Raw genomic sequence first — 19304 nt, 5'->3', positions numbered from 1 at the left:
GGATGGATTTACTGTATAACCAGTACCCGCAGGTGTCTGTGCCGCAATATGTTTTCTGTACAGATGCTTTGCAACAACTTTTGTAAGAAGTTGTTTTAAATGTTTATTTAAAAACGAGTAAGAGGGAACTTCTTTGGGTTGCAAGTAGGCTGTATTTTCAATAGATTAGGTGATATTTTAAACCTTGTGTCTACAATCCATGCATGCTTAAGGTTACAGTTCATTGTACCTGACATAAATAAAATAAAATGGTTTGAATAGCAGTTTTATGTGGCATGTTTTAGGTGAAATAGTACACTATGGCTAAAGAATAAAGCTCTTTAGGTTATTTGTAAACGTATGAGAATTTGTAGTATTTTTTTAATAAACGTTTTAAAATGAGGTAAAGGATTGAAATGCTTTTACTTTGTTGAGAAAAACCTGTACAATGGGCTAGTTATTATAGATTTGATTTTAGTTTTATTTATATTCTATATTAGCTTTAATTTTTAGCTTTTTTTGTTTTTTATGTTTTAAACGTTTATCAATTGTGTTGCATGCTTTTGTCATTTTATAATTGATTTGTTTATTTTTTATGTTGCCACATGAGAATTTTTTTTTGTTTGTTTCTTCTTATAATTTTAGTGCTTTAAACTTATTTCAGTTTATTTTTGAGGCAACATTTAAAATTTTCTTTTAGTTTTTCCTATAATCTTTAGGTCAATATTTGATTTGATTTCAATGAACTGAAACATTTACAAAATTTGAATAAACTAAAATTAACCTTGGGCTATATGACCGCAATAATTTTACAATGACAAAAAAAATCTGCTTGTTAAGACAGCTATGCTTTCAGCCATCCTTTAAATAAAGTTTTTTTTTAAACTCCAGGGCATAATATATATATATTTGTTATTAAACATTTCAAAAATGACATACTATTATACTATTATTATTAACATGATTTTTTTTAGAATGTTCTGTTCCTACAGTCATTTGACTCTGGTCCAGTCATTGTGGAAACGTGCAGTTTAGGAAAGCCTCAATGGTTTCCATTGTCATTGTAATTACCATCATTTTAGTGACCAGTGACTACAGTATACACTGACCATAAAAGATGATTTGAAATGATGTTCTTGATTATATTTGAGGGAAAACATACAGCTTGTATTAATGTGCCCAATTCTTTGCTAAGTATTCTATTTTTGAAGCAATCCTACGGCTTGTGTAAAGTCATGAAGCACTATTGTATAATCACATTAAACTACTAGGGTGCAACATTTCCTTCCTTAAATGTCTATGAATTCACAGTTTCAGCTTGGAGTTCAAGCAGGTCATTGCAGGACAACAGAGCTTGCCTGTCAAACTTTAATGTGTGGCGTGAGTACCTTTACAGTTTTGTACACTGAATAATAGCCCTGAGACAGCATTCAGCGGTGCAGGTGCATAGAGTGAAATAAATTTGCAACCAAAGAGCATCTAACTCAACAACTCAGCACTAGTTGACTCTATAATGGTAGAAGAGTTGGATACCGCTGTTTAATTTCCGAAATGAACCAGTTTTTCGCCTCACTGTTTTTGTCAGGCTCAATTTGCAAACAACCCCGACTTGGGGTAACTGGCAGTTATGGCAGGGGCCCCTTTAGGGGTAGAAAGGGTCCTAACAGTGGGAGGTAAGAATTCCGCAACCGGCCGAAGGATCTGCCTGCAAAACATTCAGCTTTTTTGTATAAAGTGCTTTGAGATACAGCTGCAACTGTGTAAAAAAAAGTGAATGGCCGCTCCCGGGCCTCACCCCCCACTGCAAAGGACCTCGAAGAGATTATCCTTCATTTGAGGCTGCCCTACACCAATCCACTTCCAAGTGACCAGAAAACACTGTAGGAAAATCCAACCTGATGTGCTGGAAAAATAACAATATCCTAGTTCAGAGTCCAAAGGAAACCCCTAAAGTCAAATCAGCTGAATATCATGAAGAGACCGTAAGAATCCTCAATAGACATTTTTAAGTGACATTTCTATAAATGACAAAACTGTAATTCCATTGCTTGCGAGACAAAACCGACCTCAATGAAAGAGCAGAACATTCCACAGAAGAGATATTTGAAAAGATACAGTGAGGGAAACAGGTGTGCACTGTTTGAACTATCACGTCATTTCCTAGTTAGTCATGGCTGGCTTGGCTTTAAAACTGGATTATTCGCAGTGAGCATCTGACTGCATTTTTTCCTTATTTCCCCCTTATGTTCTAAATATGGCCTACATCAAAAAGAAATCTCAGTGGATAAAATTGCAATGCGGAGAAAGTAGTCACTGTTCATCTTCAACTATATGTCTCCATGGGCTTTCAAACCACTTTTCATGTTTCTAACTAGTGTCCATTACTCAGACCGTTAATTCTTATTCTGTTGTCTTCCACAGAAAAATCTGATTTGAGCTTATCTGTTTTGAACTAATTTCTTCGAGTTCATGTCAGTTTGTTATGCTAATACATCATATTGCTGTCTGTCTGTGTGTGTGTGTGTGTGTGTGTGTGCATATGTGTGGGTTGGCGGGCAGGAGGTGGACAGCTGGTATTTGTTACTCATTTTCAGCATTGCCCATTAATATCAAAGACCGGCATCTGATCGAATTAAATTGCCAAACGAAAAGATTTTACTTTGTTGTTGTTTTAAGGCTCTTCAATGCATACACAAAATTGGTACGTGTCAAAAATTATATTTTGAGTGTTTATTGCTTGATTTTCTAAAAATTTAGTATAAAATGAGTCAATGGTAGCCCTGCAGCCAAGGATTAACAATGGAACTCATATTTCCATTTTTTGTAGGAACAGATACATGAATTCAGCATGACAATAGCACAATATTGGCACATCCTTTGGTGTAATTTACCACTTGCTCTCCAAAATACATACTAACGGTGGCCAACGGCTAAAAAATCTGCAATATATTTGAAATATTTCTCCCTTTAGAGCCATAACAGAAGCACTAGAGATATATAAATGTTTGAAATGGCAACCACAATTATCCCATTTGTAACTGAGACACAGAGCTGGCGAATGTGAGTGGATACAACTCATCCAGACGTTGAGCTTACACTCTTTTGTTAACCCAGCTTAATTACACGAGATTTTAAATGATTAATAAAGAACATCTGAATCAACAAAGTATCAAAAGCTTTGAAGTGAAGCAGTTCAGGTTGAAAGAGCAATGCTGTAACACAATGCATATGAAAAAAAGCGCCGCTTTGCCAAAAGAACAATACTGGAGAACAACATACTGTTGTTATTTTAGTTTACTGAAATTGAAAGTTTGGAAACTTACATTTTCATTGACATCAAATAAAATATTGACCTAAAAATCATTGAAAAAACTTAAATAAAGACAAATTTAAATGCTAAAAAAACACTAAAATTATAATAATAAACATCAACACATTTTTTCAATCTTATATAGCAACATAAAAAATATACTAATAAATTATAAAATGACAAAAACCTATATCAAAATATATATACTAAAATTAACACAAAAATCCAAAAATCTAATCTAATTATTATTCTAAAATATTAATAAAACTAAATAAAACTCAAATCAAAACTATAATAACTCTGCTGTGAGATATCCCCTAGGTAGCTTAGCCGTCAGGTTCAGGTATTAATTGTCTAATATTGTCCAATTAGGCAAATGTGTTTCATGTGTCTGTAAAGATTAGTTTAGTTGTGTGTGAATTCTGTTCTTCAACCAAAAACTTCAATATCATCATCATGTTTTTTATCATTATTGCTCTTGTATAACAGATAAACGAAACATACAATCATAAAGAAAAATTATGAACAATATTTTTAGATTGAATATTATTTCGTTTTGGAAGGTGGCACATGCAATAGGCATTAATAACAGTATTGCAAGAACTGAGACCAGTGATCCTTAAAAGCAGACAGAAGGTTCACAAAAAACAAAACTGCACGATTTACTTAATTCTGCAAGATATCCACTTAGATTCCAAAGCCACTTCTCCATCTTATAAGAGATGTATCTAGGAATATGTTGTAAATTGTGTAAACACATTAATGTGCTTTATTAAAGTGATAGTTCACCCAAAAATGAACATTCTCATCATTTACTCACCCTTAAGTTGCTCCAAATCTGTAAACATTTCTTTGTTCTGTTGAACCCAGAGGAATATAATTGTACATTTCTGGGACATCGTTGAAAAAACATTGATAAACAAATAACTAAATTAAACACATCATGAACATATAAGCTAAGTTCCAATGCGATCCAAGTGCCTGGTTACATTGTAACTCTGTGCTCATTTATTGGTGATTTGTGTGTTTTTGTGTAAATCTTTTATTGTTTTTGTAATTAAAAAGCACTAATAAAAATAAATGCTTTAAGTAACAAATAGATATTTATTCCTTATACCTTGTTGTCCCTGCCTGAATACATTTGTGGAATTTCTCATGTTAATAACTCCCCCTGCTGTGGAAAATAAAAACTTCAGCCATGAGTGTCCACTGACAATAGGATTAAAGTAACAGTTCACCCAAAAAATAAAACTTCTGTCATCATTTACGTTGTTCCAAATCGGTATAAATTTCTTTAAAGAAGGAAGAATGCTTGTTACCAAACAGCTGTTACACTGGTAGTCAAAAGTGCCACAGAACTGTTTGCTTTTCTGCATTCTTAAAAATATCTTTAAAACAATTTCTCCTATATGGTAGTCAATGGTGGAAGTGTTTGGTTACAAGCATTGAAACATCCATTAAAGGTAGTTTCGCCAGGACTAAACATTAAAATCTTGAAACAGCATCAGATTTGGACCTACATCTGTGGTCCATGTTTGTGTAGTGGGGTTGCAACAAATCTTAAAGTCTCTGATGGGACATAGGCTTGGGTCACTTTATACGGATGACAGAAGAGAGGTGCTGTTAGATGATCAGAGAAGATATTTTGGATCGAGAAGGCACCACGCACTGGGTGGTAGAAAGCTGGATGTGCTACTCATCTGGTATACTCTCAAACAGGTCCAGGACTGTGGGCTACTGATGTTGACATCTTTATATTTAAAGTATATCATAAAATCCATAAAACAATACATATGGGAAGTTTTGTTCATTTATATGAGTGCATTTGGGAGAGGCTTTTTATGCAAATAAATTCACAGATGATCCTGTTTACTTGTTACATATTGGGCTTGTTTTCCATACAGGGTTTAAGACTATTCCTACAAAATAAATGTAAGATGTGTCTAAATTGAAAACAGCTTAAAAATACATCGGTGCCATTGTTTTGTCTCAAAATAGTCAGCTTATGTTGTTGTTTAAAGCAAGTTTGTAAAAGTATCTTAATTTAAGCAAGGCCTATTGTCTTAAACTGATCCCTGTCCGGGAAAGCGCTCCACAATGTTTAAAGATCATTACTTTTTTTCGTTTTAGAAAATATGTTCACATAACACATAATCATGTGGTCCCAGTTGTGGAAAATACGCGTGCATGTTGGGAAATTGTGTGGATTGAATGAACACCTGCGTGATTTACAACAAATGACGTTAACCTGAAAGGCAAACAACCCACAATAAACATATAACCTGAATGTGCCATGACATTCAAGCGTTGGAGAAACACACTGTCCTCAATATAATAAGAGTATTTACCTAATGAGATTTTGGGTGTGATGGAGGCGACGCACGCGCGCACACATATTGTACGACACAAACAACCCATATATTTTGAACCTGTTACCTTACACGTTTACATTTTTACAATACATAAATAATTTCGTGAGTTAATATCAGTATCTAATAATACCTTTTGGTTGTTCAATCTAATACTGGCTACGCGTCCCCTTACGCAGATGAACTATAGTATTTGTTGTGAAAATATGATCATTCAGATGTCAATCAATAGGACGAAAACATGGATATTACGCTTTTACTTATTATTAATTTTCATAAGAATCCCAAACTTCGGTAAAACAACGAATTCGTGCAGTTCTCCTCCACATCGGCAGGTGGCGCCGATCATCGCGTCTACTCGCTGAAGTTCTCGCGAGAACATTCTACAGAGAGCGGACTGAATTCTCTAAAGCCATCAGAGTTGTCAACAAATCTCTACGTAGTTGCAATTCACTATTGCAAACCAACAGACCCAAATGCGCGTATCTTACGTGCAGAAGAAGCGTCTCGGTCGTGCTCACCCAAGCGCCCTGTAACGTTAGGTCTCTGGTAAAGTTCCGGGGTGTATTCACGTATCTCTGTCGCTTAGCTGGTTAGCGTAGCTCCCACAGCCGCCCGGATGCGGTGAAGCCCCGCAGGTTTAGCTTCAGCTCTGGCCTTCCGACGTGCACAAGCGGCTTCAATCATGTCGAGCGCTCGTCAGCAACAGTCTGGCGGTGCGCCGGGGTCTGTCCCCGGAACGAGCTCCGGAGGTACGAGCAGTGGGAGCGGCGGTGCGCAGAACGGGAGCAGCTCCGGTAATGGGGTTTCTTCGCGGACTCCGGGAGCCGAGGGGCAAAGCGCTCGCATGGGTTCATCGAGCAGGAAAAGACCTCTTTGTAATGGTCTTATCAATCCTTACGAAGACAAGAGTAATGATTTTGTATGGTGAGTGGACGAGGCTGCAGATGAGATCATTGCCATATAATGTTTTTCGGAGCTTTTAAACTAAACCCACTTGCTAATTCTTCTCAATGTAAAGATTTCGCGTCTTTGTTTTGAGCAGCAGCTTGCATGACTCATATGTGGGTATGTTATTATATTAAAGCTGTGCTTGCAAAACTGTGGAGTACTTTAGATTTAATCCTTTAATTGCCCGGATAAAGGTAATTGATAATAGTAAAGAAGGTATGAAGGGTAAAACTTTCATAGCCAACACGTGACATTGAAAGGCTGTTCTCAAGCCTGTCATCACATTCCTACACGTGTGTTACTGCATTCTCGTTTACAACAAATAACCATATTTGCGTCAAAATGACTGACTCTGATTCCGAACACTGTATTTCATGACCAAACTTCAGCTTTTCAGAAAAGGGAAGCCAGCCCTGTCATGCTTTTTCTTTTTTTAACAGCCCCATATGTTTTGAGATGATAGAGGAAGCTCACATGACAAAGTGTGGCCACAGTTTCTGGTGAGAAGTGTTTCTTTTCTTAACCTTATCTAATTTACTACATTTTTTTTGTCGCAAGATATTGATCAAACATTGACGCTATCATTTCTCCCCTGTAGTTATAAATGTATACGACAGAGTTTGGAGGACAGCAACAGATGTCCAAAATGTAATTATATCATTGACAACGTGGATCAACTATACCCCAACTTTTTAGGTATGTAGAGTGACATGCATTGTATGCTTTATTATGAAAAGACTACCTGTGGATATTTTAAGGATTGTTTTGCTGATGTCATTTATGTAAAACTTTTATAGTAAATGAACTAATCCTGAAACAAAAGCAGAGATCTGAGGAGAAGCGTCTGAAGCGGGATCATCCGGTGTGTGCATTCTACTATTCATTTAAGCATTAGTGTCACATTTTTTTTTTTGTTAAATGCTTTTTCAGGCACACTTCATAGTGCCCATTGATGCTCTAAAAAGCATCAAAAAGTCAGTTATTTTTTGTCTGCACGCATCAATGTTTGCAGAGAAGCAGCAATTTATAAAAGTAATTCAAAGACATTACTTTATTGTTTTTTGGACATGTTTGCAATATTGTCCCTAGAGATCAAAATATTGTGTTTTTAAAAATGAGAAATAGGGAATGAGATTAAATCACTTTGACATTACATGAGGATGAAATAATTGAATAATACAATTTAAAATACGTTTTGGTTGATCCGTTCCTTTAATGAGTAAAGAGAAAGTATTTATTTTTCTTATACAATTCTGGGATGTCTTATTGTTTATTTGACATGTTTTATAGAATGGAACCAAATGGCAGGTTTTCCAAGACGTCCTTGGCGCAGATCAAGAGAATATGGATTTAGCGAATGTCAACTATGTCTTAGAGTACCTGTTGCAGAAAAAGAAACAACTTGAGGCGGTTGGTATCTTCTAGATGTAATTTTTGTTAACAAACAAACAGAGGACTACACTTCTTGGTTCTTCAGGCACTATATATAATGGCTTCGTTCAGTTTGAGCTAAACATGACACAAATGTGCTGTGTGTGGTGTTGAATTGGCACATTTCCGCATGATTGGTGGAGATTTGGGTTTCTGTTGATTTTACTTATCAGTGGGAGGATAAATGCAGCAATTCGCAGAAATCATATTTGTTGGGAATCTGGTTAATGTGCTCTAATAAGATGTGCTGGTCTCTACAGCACATCAACTGACAAGATGGTTACTGGTATAGTAAAATGTGTTATACATATATACTGGTTACTGGCAAATACACACCACACCTCTGGTGATTGTCATTACTTTATATGCATTAGTACGTTAGTAACGTTAATGTGTTCAAGGATATTTATTTAACAACCTGTTGCACAACTTATCAAATTCAAATATATACTACACTACCAGTCAAAAGTATAAGAACACTTTATCAGGGTGGTACGCCCTAGACTAGTGAAAATATTTAAATAATAGTTTGGGTGCCAGACAGGTTTAAGCTTGCTTATTCAAATATTTTCTTTCACATTTAGGAAAATAGTTAGCTCATCAAAACTGTGGAATACCACAAATGGAACTATAAAGATTTTGTTGTGAATAAAAATAAAATAAAATTTGTTTTATATAATCATCTTCAATGTAGTCGCCTTTTGCCTAAAGTTTGCAGATGTTTTTAAACAATACTTAAAGAGCTCCCATCTTTTCTGAGCTCATATTGGCTGTTCTTTTTTTTATTATTTAGGCAAAGTTATCCATTTCCTCCAAAAGGTTTATTTTTGCAAAATTCTATTTTTGTCTATGAAACTAGAATTTCAGACATTTAAGCATACACCTTTATAAGACAATAACAAACATTTCATTCAAGTGTTCAAAGACTTTTGACCAGCTGTGTACATTGCTTGCAAAGTACAAAGAAGCGTCTTGTACGAAAATTCCTGAAGCTGTTTTAGTGATGTCATAATACAAGCATCCAGAGAGACGCTCTGACTTTCTGAGTACTCCCTTAATCAACTATTTATTTGTATTATAATTTTTTGCAAAACTATCGGGTTATATCTCTTCACAGGAATCCCAAGCCGCTCAGCGCCAAATCCTTATGGAATTCCTAAAGGAAGCCAGAAGAAATAAAAGAGAGGTTTCACAGCTTCATTTAAAAAAATGTACAGTTGTTGATAGAGACATTATTGACCTTACAGCTATTTCTATGTCTTCAACAGCAACTGGAACAGTTACAAAAAGAACTAAACTTCTTGGAAGAGGATATTAAACGAGTTGAGGTCAGTTCAATATAGAGGCACATAACTTTCATTAAGGGGTCTTTTTTGGATAGCCTTGCACAGATATCATTGTTTCTGTAGATATTTGAGATGCTTGTAAGTGAAATGAATGATATATCTTTTTGTTTAAGGAAATGAGTGGTATGTACTCGCCAGTGAGTGATATGGACCACAATTTAGACAGCACTGTCCCCCAGTTTGAAGCTCCTTCTCCTGCACCCAGGTAAGACCAACCACGTTTCAAATGTAAAAAAGATTGTTTCAAATGTAAAAAAGATCAAATATATAATATAAAACCATTAAGTTGTTATTTTTAAACGTCATGCATATTTCCATTAAAACAACATTTATGTTATTGCATCATATTATTCTATAGTGCCTGTGCAGAAGTGTTCAAACGTTTAGGGTTAATTGACTGAATGTGTTTTAAAAAAAAAAGAATCGTATAAGTTCATTACAAAATAAACATTTTTTTCAAAGAGTTACCTAGAAAATAAAGCCAATAAGGCTCACAGTGATAAGAAAACATTCATTACGGTTTAAAACACATCTCGGGGTAAGTCCTCAAGATGCTGCTTAATAAAACGTCAAGAGTTTTTTTGTTTGTACAAATTCTAGATAAATGAATAGTACTTTGAAGATTGTTTATTTATTGAATTGATTTATTTTTTATGTTTTTCAACATTATTCTCATAGATATATCTCTTTTATGACATAGTTTTGATCAATTTAACATTCAGTTGCCTTGGAATTATAAGGTTCTATTTGCATTTGGTGCAGTTTTGAGATAATGAGCTGAAAAAGATAGTGTTTGCATTCCATGTGACCATGTTATAATAACCTTTTCTTTACTAAAAAGTCCCAAATGTAAACATAAAAAATAACATCACATAATGTCAATAATTTGTGACAGAATAAGAATATGTCAGAGAACCTTCAAATGCGAAAATTTTACTATAACGTGTAATATATAGAATATTTGAATATAAAGTTTTAAAGAGTAGTGTATCAACAGACACAGCACACAGTTTAATTTAATATAGTACTTGTTTATTGTTCTGTATGTAAGGACGTTGCAGATTCGTCTTTGTCAGAGCAGCCCAATTAATCACAGATTTATACGTCAAGTGGAGTAGATATAGCAAAATCTAATGAATGATTTTATTTTTCTTCCTTAACAGGGAAAGGGTTTACACTTGTGACTAGTTTATATTTAGGGACAAATTCCAGCAAACTTAAAGTCTGTGATTGATCATATTACCTACAAAAATATCTCTGGTAGTGACGTGTAGCTCTTTCCTTTTTCACTACCTACAATGCATACTTACTTGCTCAGCTTTTGTATGTGTGGTCTAGACAGTTATAACAAACACTTTGAGGTGTGATATTTAATTCAAAGTTTGCAGTAAGTGCATAACCAGGGGTGCACGTAAGTTTTTCTGTCAGGCTCTCAAGACAGCACCTGTAGATTCGGTTTGGTGCTCACACTTCACATAGTGTGACAAATTATATTTACCTATTAAAAAAAGTTACTTTAAAGAACAATAAACAAAATAATACAGTGTGATTAAAACTATATTTCTATTATTTTAAATGAAACTTAAAACACAATGAAAACATATTACTTCTTACATTAGTTAATATTAATATTTAACACCAATTTTGAAACCTAAAACGACAACCTTTTCGATTTTTTGACAGGTTGCTGAGAAGTTTGCGAGCATTTGCGAGCGCACATGGAGTTTAACATTGATAAACACGCCTGGGTGCCAGTGTCAAGTTTAAACAGCTTGTCCTTTAGAAAGTTTAAGAGAAGCAGCGTTTATTCCGACGTGCAGCGCTGAGCAGTGCAAATCCAGACATTCACAGAGGCTGCGCGGCATGAACCGTTAAAGGCGGAGTTACGAATACTCCGGTTTGTCATCATTCAGACCCAGGATCCGTTTAACACCGGGAACATACCACATAAGTTTTAGCAGCATTCAGTTCAAACGTAAATCTTTTCCAGTAATACATTTAGGCCGTCTAAAACGGTGATTGTGATTGTACTTGTGCATTAAAAGCTTTCAACCATGTCAGTACGCAATGGGCGGTCTAAACTTATTTACAGAGCGCATTCTTTATTTTGGGTACGCATGCACATCTGCGCACCACTTATGTGCATCATGGTGCTTCAACAGAAACGGCTAAAGCTGAAGAGACTGTGTGCCATGTAGCATATTCCAATGAAAATAATCTGTTTTGTTTTTCATTTTCAGCAGTAGCATAATAGACCCACAGAGTACATTCAACCCCCTTTTGGTGGAAGCTCACAGGTAAAATCAAGCTTTTTTGCTAAGTCTGTTTTATTGTTGTCTAGCTATGATATTAAATGTTATATTCTCATAATTTCAGGGTAAAAGACAAACTTGGTACAACAGCACTTTGGCGTCCCGGCGGAAGCGACTAACCGCACACTTTGAGGATCTGGAGCAGTGTTATTTCTCCAATAGGATGTCTCGAATAACAGGTTACTTTTTTTTCTTTGAAAGTAACAGGACTGAGAATTAGTTTTATTGTCCTTGAGATGACGATTTTTTTTTTCTTATATTAGATGACAGCAGGACGGTTAACCAGCTAGATGACTTCATGGAGTGTCTATCAAAATTCACCCGTTACAACTCTGTGAGGCCTCTGGCCACCCTTTCATACGCTAGTGACCTCTATAATGGCTCCAGTATTGTGTCCAGGTAAGATCACTCAAAAATTATTCAGTGTACTCTATAAGATAAACACACGTTTTGTGGAATCTTATATCAGTTTCATTTTTGAAGAAACCAGCAGAGGGCAGTATTGTATTACTGAATAGGATAGAAAATGAAAGTCCGTGCACCATTTCAATTCTATATTCTGGAATTGACACTTGTTTGATATTTCTGTCATTGTGTAGAAATATTTTCATTAGCTCGGACCATTTTTCTTGTGATCTAGTGGTTAACATGCTCCATCATGTTTAACGGGATGTCATTTCCTCCTCATGTCAGCATCATTTACTGTTCTCCATTGATCTGCCACACATCTCATGTTCATTTATGGATGAGTTATGGGAGTGATAAAGAATTCATATTGTTTTTTGATGTGATTTTATTTCAAGTAAATTACACACTTCAGGACTATTTTTATGACAAAGACTACTTTCTGAAGTCTTTTGTCGCTATTCAATATTTTAATATCCGCTATTAAAAAAAATGCTATATCTATTATGATTAATTTGCTCAGTATTGTTACCATGGGCAATTCAACCTACTAGCTTACTAGCTGACTTGCCATCAATAAGTCAAAACGCCTTAAATGTCCAGTTTAAGAAATCTACTGGCAACTAGTGGTGAGATTACGAATTGCAACCAAAGGCTCACTCTACCCCTCCCTTTCGAAGCACTAAGGCGAGTGACAGAGAACGAAGATAACGTCACGTTTTTGCTTCTTTGCCGAAGGAGACGCATTAATGAAATGCGGTCCGTAGAGCTTCCAGAAAGATCAGATATATTCACAACCAGGCAAATAAACTTGGCCTTTAGCTGCAGTAATGTAAAAGTTCATTGCATTATAGCATCACACAAACACACATCACATACAAATGCCGTATCAGGTCACCCAAGAGGCTGATAGGTAGTTTAGCTATATTACAGTGTCTCTCTCAGTGTGTGTGTGTGTGTGTGCGTGAGTGTGTGTGCGTGTGTGTGTATGTGTGTGTGAACTAGAGCAGATAATGAGCATGCAAAGTCAGGAGAACTCGTTGTTCTAACACTTGTTCTCTCTCTCTCTCTCTCTTTCTCTCTCTCTCTCTCTCTCTCTCTCTCTCTCTCTCTCTTTCTCTTCTTTTTCAGCATTGAGTTTGACCGCGACTGTGATTACTTTGCCATTGCGGGTGTCACTAAGAAAATTAAAGTGTTTGAGTACGGAACTGTGATCCAGGATGCCGTGGACATTCATTATCCTGTCAACGAGATGACATGTAACTCTAAAATTAGGTATAAAGAGTATCTGAAATCAGGGGCTGGCCTGAATGTTCTGTATTATGCAATGGCACAACAGGCCGTCACATTTGTCTTCCTGTCGCTCTATCCACCAGCTGTATCAGCTGGAGTAGCTACCACAAAAATCTTTTGGCCAGCAGCGACTATGAAGGGACCGTCATTCTGTGGGATGGGTTCACAGGGCAGAGGTCAAAGGTCTACCAGGTATTGATGGTGTCTGTTTCTCATGGTTTATCAGATTCGGTTGCAGCATTTTGATCCCTTTTTTTATTCTTTAGAGTAAATTGGGAGCTGTAATTTCTCTATTTGGCACCTGCACTCGAATTGATTTTTATTGCTTGTTCGGTTTAGTTCATTAAAATGAACTAATACTACATAATTCTCAAACATTTTATTCCCAAACAACATAATTTCATTGCAAGCGATTGATTTAAATCCGTTAAATCGATGTTTGCCTAGTTTGTTAGCATCGGTACATAAGTAATTTGTTGGTTATAACCAGATAATGTCTGGAAATCCATACTCAGATCTTTGTGTACACGTTGGAAAGTGATTTTAGGGTCATTTAAGTATTTTAATCCAATACTTTTCGCCTGTGGACATTTTAGTATTCCACTCAATTAAAATCTCAATGTCTCATTGCTTGTGAGGGAAAAAAACGAATATTTGGTTGAGAGATGACCCATGTTTAACCTGTGTTTAGTCTTAGTTTTTATTTCATCTAGGTTCATAGAGTTTTTATCAAAGTGCAATTATTTCAGATTTATTCTTTAAGACGAGAACAAATTTGTATAGCATTTTATGCTTTTTAAAGTCAGATACTGACCTCTGAATTACACAGGAGCATGAAAAGCGATGTTGGAGTGTGGATTTCAACCTCATGGATCCCAAGCTCTTAGCGTCAGGATCAGACGATGCAAAAGGTATGTCTTCCGTTGTTTTATCAGATATTCTTATTGAGATATTCTTGTGTAAATACTCACGAATGGGTTGTCTTATTCCCAGTCAAGTTGTGGTCCACCAACCTGGACAATTCAGTAGCCAGCATCGAAGCGAAGGCCAATGTATGCTGTGTCAAGTTCAGCCCCACCTCTCGATATCACCTTGCCTTTGGTTGTGCAGGTACAGGGTTGTTCTTTATACATCATAGCATATACAAAATTCATTTGAATTGATCCGTTCAAAGTTTCAAACTTTTTGACCTGTCTGAAATCTCATGTAGACCACTGTGTTCACTACTACGACCTGAGAAACACTAAGCAGCCCATTATGGTATTCAAAGGCCACAGGAAAGCGGTATCGTATGCCAAGTTTGTCAACGGGGAAGAGATCGTGTCTGCGTATGTATACACATCTTTTGTTTATTTATGGGATATGAATGTCATCGGTGTATTAGTATTAGTCATTGGCACAAAGTTACTTCATGTTTTACAAATGGAGTGAAGAAGTTCCTGTAAAAACAGATCCTGTGGTGTGCCGTCCATAAAGTTTATCCTGAACAGCAAGTAGGGCTGTTCAACGATTTATGGTGATTAATCACAGTCAGAATAAAAGTTTGTGTTCACATAATATGTCTGTGCATATTAATTTTGTATTTATAAACGCGTACACATACAGTACATGTATATATTTAGGAAATATTTGCATGTATATATTAACAAATATATACTGTACGTATATATATATATATATATATATATATATATATATATATATATATATATAAACACATTTAAATTATGTGTTTATATATAAACATTTATTAATTTTATGCAGTTAATTATTCAACAGCCCTATTTAAATGTGATGTTTCTAAACCTTGATAAAACTCTAATGTAGCTAAAGATGGAAACCATTTCTTACTGGTTTTCAATATTGCTAAAATGTTAAAATTGTTCATATTTGTTTTCTACATATTTCAATCACTGTTGACATTTTGGCTGATTCCAAAGTTAAGAAATTTCGGTATTGCCCTCAAATTTCCCAATCCAAGTACTTACAAAACCATAACCACACAAACCAAACCATGAGAAATTTAAACCGTTACACCTCTAATAACTAACAGCTCATGTATTGAAAACCAAGCCGCTAAATTCACGCATGACATTCCCACAGCTCAACAGACAGCCAGCTCAAACTCTGGAACGTGAACAAGCCCCATTGCCTCCGCTCCTTCAAAGGCCACATCAATGAGAAGAACTTTGTGGGTCTGGCATCTAATGGAGACTATGTAGCATGTGGTGAGTGGGAGTAAAGCAATCCATCCATTTAGACGTGTGAAAAAGGGTTGTTTTTATTTCTAGTGCGACTAATTGATTTTATTTGCTAAAGAATAAATAAATGTAGAATTCATGATCATTTTTGAATTAATTAAAAAAACACGAGCCATTCATCAGGATCATTTTCTTTCCCCATAGGAAGTGAAAACAATTCGCTCTACCTGTATTATAAGGGGCTCTCCAAGACGCTTCTCACTTTCAAGTTTGACACTGTGAAGAGTGTCCTGGACAAGGACAAAAAGGAGGACGACACCAACGAGTTTGTCAGTGCGGTCTGTTGGAGAGCACTACCTGATGGGGTATGACTTTGTGTCTACTGTGGATCACGTTTGACATAACATCTGATGTGTTGCTAGATTATGGGAAACATACAGTCAAACCAAAATATTATTCGAACACCAGATATTATTTTGATATTTGTTTACTAGTTTCATTTATTTAAGTGAGAATAGCAAAAAAGTCAACTGTTGCACAAAATTCTTCATACAGTGGACTACCGGTAAAATTGGTCAAACTTGGGACACTTGACCTGAAACTTTAACTCTGAGTTCTTGTCCTATTTTATTACTTTTTTCTGACTTATAGCGAATAAACTGTAATTATGTGAAAAATTTTGACATATTTGGTTTGGCTGTATAAAAGGGTTGTGGGCAATGGGTTTAACTTTATTTAAACAACCATTTGCCCAACCAGTCTACATTTATAAACAAAGCAGACACTTGATTTTCTGTTTGCAAGCTTGACCCAACATAATCTCACAGGAATTTTTAATGAGTATGTGTTTTACGAGGTACCAAATTTGTATGAATTAGTACCATGTGTATCATCATTAGAAAAGTCAATACTGAAGCCTCTTTATTACTCGATGGAAAAGTTTGTTATTTTCGCGTGGTGACGTGATCCGACACATTTTTTCAGCCTATGCGGAAGACGAGATTGACGAGCGTTCGCACCCGATTCGCATCATTCACTCTTAGGCTCCATGGCTTTGGAATTTTATTTAAAAACTTAAATAAAGAGCCTTTTCCTGACTTTTATGTATCTATTTGTATATGTATATAACCTGTTTTTTGTGTGTTGTTTTATCATTTACTTGTTATGTAAAGTGCATGAGAAGCTACTTTAAAGGAGCTATATAAAAATATAGTTTTTATTATTAATTGCACTGCCTACCGCAAGTTCGTATCTTACGTGTCTTTGCATTGACTTTGAATGTTATCTATTCGCGTTAGGTGTGAACCCAGTGTAACAGCACTGGCGCGATAGCAAATGGTACTAAAAAATACAAATCAGATGGTACCATTTGACCACATCGTAAAATAGCTACGAATTTCTGTGAGAATGTGTTGGATGTTCTGGTGACTTACATAAATTCTGAAACATGGATGAAAGTCGCCCTTCCTTTTTTAATCATGTCCCCTCTTAAAGAACACGTCCTCCGTCTGATCCCACGTGTGTTATGCACCTTTTTCTCATGACATTTTTCCAAGAAAAAAGCAACAATAATTATGTGCAGAATGAATGTGCTGACTCAACCAAGATTCTGCTTGGTCTCAATTAATTGGCGTTCACATCCTTGCATAAATTACTGAGACATGAAATGTCATGGTCTGTGTGTGCATTCGTCTCTTCATGGGAATAATGAAATAGAAACTTGTTTCAAGTTTATTTCAAACACAGTCATTACACCTGTGATTTAGCTAAATTCTGTTTTGCAAGTTTTGTCAGTGATACTAAAATTTGTTTATTACTCCGTTTTGATTTTCAGGAGTCAAACGTGTTGATTGCAGCCAACAGTCAAGGAACAATCAAGGTTTGTCATAATGCATAATCATAATTAACTACAGAGAGCTGGAAAGATCTGTAGATCAAGTAGAGATGGTGGTCTAGTGTGTTAAACCACTGAACTGGTAAATCAAAGGTTGCTGGTTTGATCCCAGCATCCACCACCAGTGTGTCCTTGAGCAAGACACTTTACTCCATGTTGCTCCAGGGGGATTGTCCCTGTAATAAGTGCATTGTAAGTCGCTTTGGATAAAAGCGTCTGCGACAATGACTAAATGTAAAATGTAAATGTAAATCTGTAGTCACCAATCACTTATATATTGAATATTCATTTCTCAAGATATCGAAGCACACTAAAAATGATTTTTTTCTCTTTTCTAAAGGTACTCGAGCTGGTCTGAAGGTCCACTTAAAATGGTCATTGGAGCCTTTTAAAGAACCGTCGCTTCACTGGCACTTTCATAAAAGAGGGATGACGCTTGGAGCAAACATTTCCAAGAACACGACCAGCAGAACTGGTTTTTATCAGCATTACATTTGTAAAAGACTCGGTCATTCTGCGTCGTCATACTATCGCTGTATGTGAAATGTCGAGATGAGGACCTGTTCGTGCTGACAGGGAGCTGGTTGTGAATGCCTCTTTTTGACAAAAAAAATCTTCGAATAAAGGTATTAACAAAGTTATAGCTTAATAACAGAACATCTTGAAATGTGGAGGGAATGAAGCGCTTGGATTAAACCTTTACTAGATATGATTCTAGCCAGAACAAGAGCTATGAGACATTTAAGGCCAAAGCACAAGACCATACCACAATGAAATACTTTTTGTTGTATAAATTTCGATTCTTTTGAGCCTGTTGTGTCCATATACTTTTTTTTTCCCCATACACTGCGTCTGTATATCCATAAGATGTGTATAAGCTTTGGCATATTCCGACAGTCTCCCGAAATGGATTACTGGACCTCTTTAGCTTTTTTTGGTTGGTATGTGGACATTATATTTTGTGTATTCATAATGAACTCATAATTTGGTATTTACTTTTAAATTGATGTACGTTCCCCAATGTCCTACGCCCGAACAACCTCGGTATGAGATTGGTTTTTCGCGGTTTCACATCTCTACAGGCAAAGGACGATTTTTCTACGATCCCTGTGGCGGTTTCACGTGGTCACACATTTTTAAGCGTGGACTGAATGATAACTGGTCAGATCTTAATGACACTATGTATACATCATTTGGATTATTTAACATCACACCCGTTACATTGCTGCTCTCTCATCTTTGAGTTCTTGTACAAGTGTTATTTATTTTGAATAATTTATAGAAATTGTGTAAACATTGGACCCGTCATAGCATTTAGGTTTCAAGCTTTATTCACAAGTTCTCTGTTGCAGCCCAGTAATTCTGATTATTATTTACTCCTTTTAACACGTTCATTTGAATAAATAAATGATTCTTTTTTTCATTGGTTATGCATTGTGTCGCTCTTTCTGCAGATAGATGTCTGCTTTGGGTTTCATTTGAATCCCTTACTTTGTAATGTATCTTTTAAGGCGTTCATGTATCAAGTTATTTATTCATTGCTGGCCTCATTCAAGTGTGATGTCAGAGACCATAAGGCAAGCACTTCCAACTACTTTGCTCTTCGTCAAGGCTGTAGTCTGTAGTACTCTACCGTCTTGCTTGTGTTTTACTATTCATCGAAAATGGCAAGGACACAAAGGTGTTATTTCTCATGTGATAAATCGCAACCTCTGTTGTTTGCATTCACTGCAAACAAATGAAGCCCAACACCCAATAACTTCATCCGTACTCTCGTGAGTGATGATGGGTGCTCATAGGAACAGGGTTTGTT

The 19304-nt window shown here is 35.9% G+C and overlaps 1 protein-coding gene across 1 annotated transcript; it reads left to right on the top strand.

Annotated features, from left to right (window-relative positions):
* The first annotated feature begins 6040 nt into the window (after positions 1 to 6040).
* cop1 (COP1 E3 ubiquitin ligase) lies at positions 6041 to 18914 on the top strand. The gene is given in 21 exon segments (XM_056744269.1): positions 6041 to 6585; positions 7050 to 7109; positions 7208 to 7305; positions 7407 to 7471; positions 7900 to 8019; positions 9158 to 9226; positions 9309 to 9368; positions 9500 to 9591; positions 11627 to 11643; positions 11646 to 11683; positions 11763 to 11877; positions 11962 to 12097; positions 13235 to 13378; positions 13480 to 13588; positions 14226 to 14307; positions 14390 to 14506; positions 14607 to 14724; positions 15500 to 15624; positions 15802 to 15962; positions 17432 to 17476; positions 17832 to 18914. Coding segments are annotated over 21 exon segments (2031 nt in total). The 5' UTR covers positions 6041 to 6343; the 3' UTR covers positions 17850 to 18914.
* The last annotated feature ends 390 nt before the right edge of the window (positions 18915 to 19304 follow it).

This window comes from Triplophysa dalaica, chromosome 3 (genome assembly GCF_015846415.1).
Source record: "Triplophysa dalaica isolate WHDGS20190420 chromosome 3, ASM1584641v1, whole genome shotgun sequence".
NCBI lineage: Eukaryota > Metazoa > Chordata > Actinopteri > Cypriniformes > Nemacheilidae > Triplophysa > Triplophysa dalaica.
Note: the sequence above shows the minus strand (reverse complement) of the source record. Positions and strands in the feature narration are given on the sequence as shown.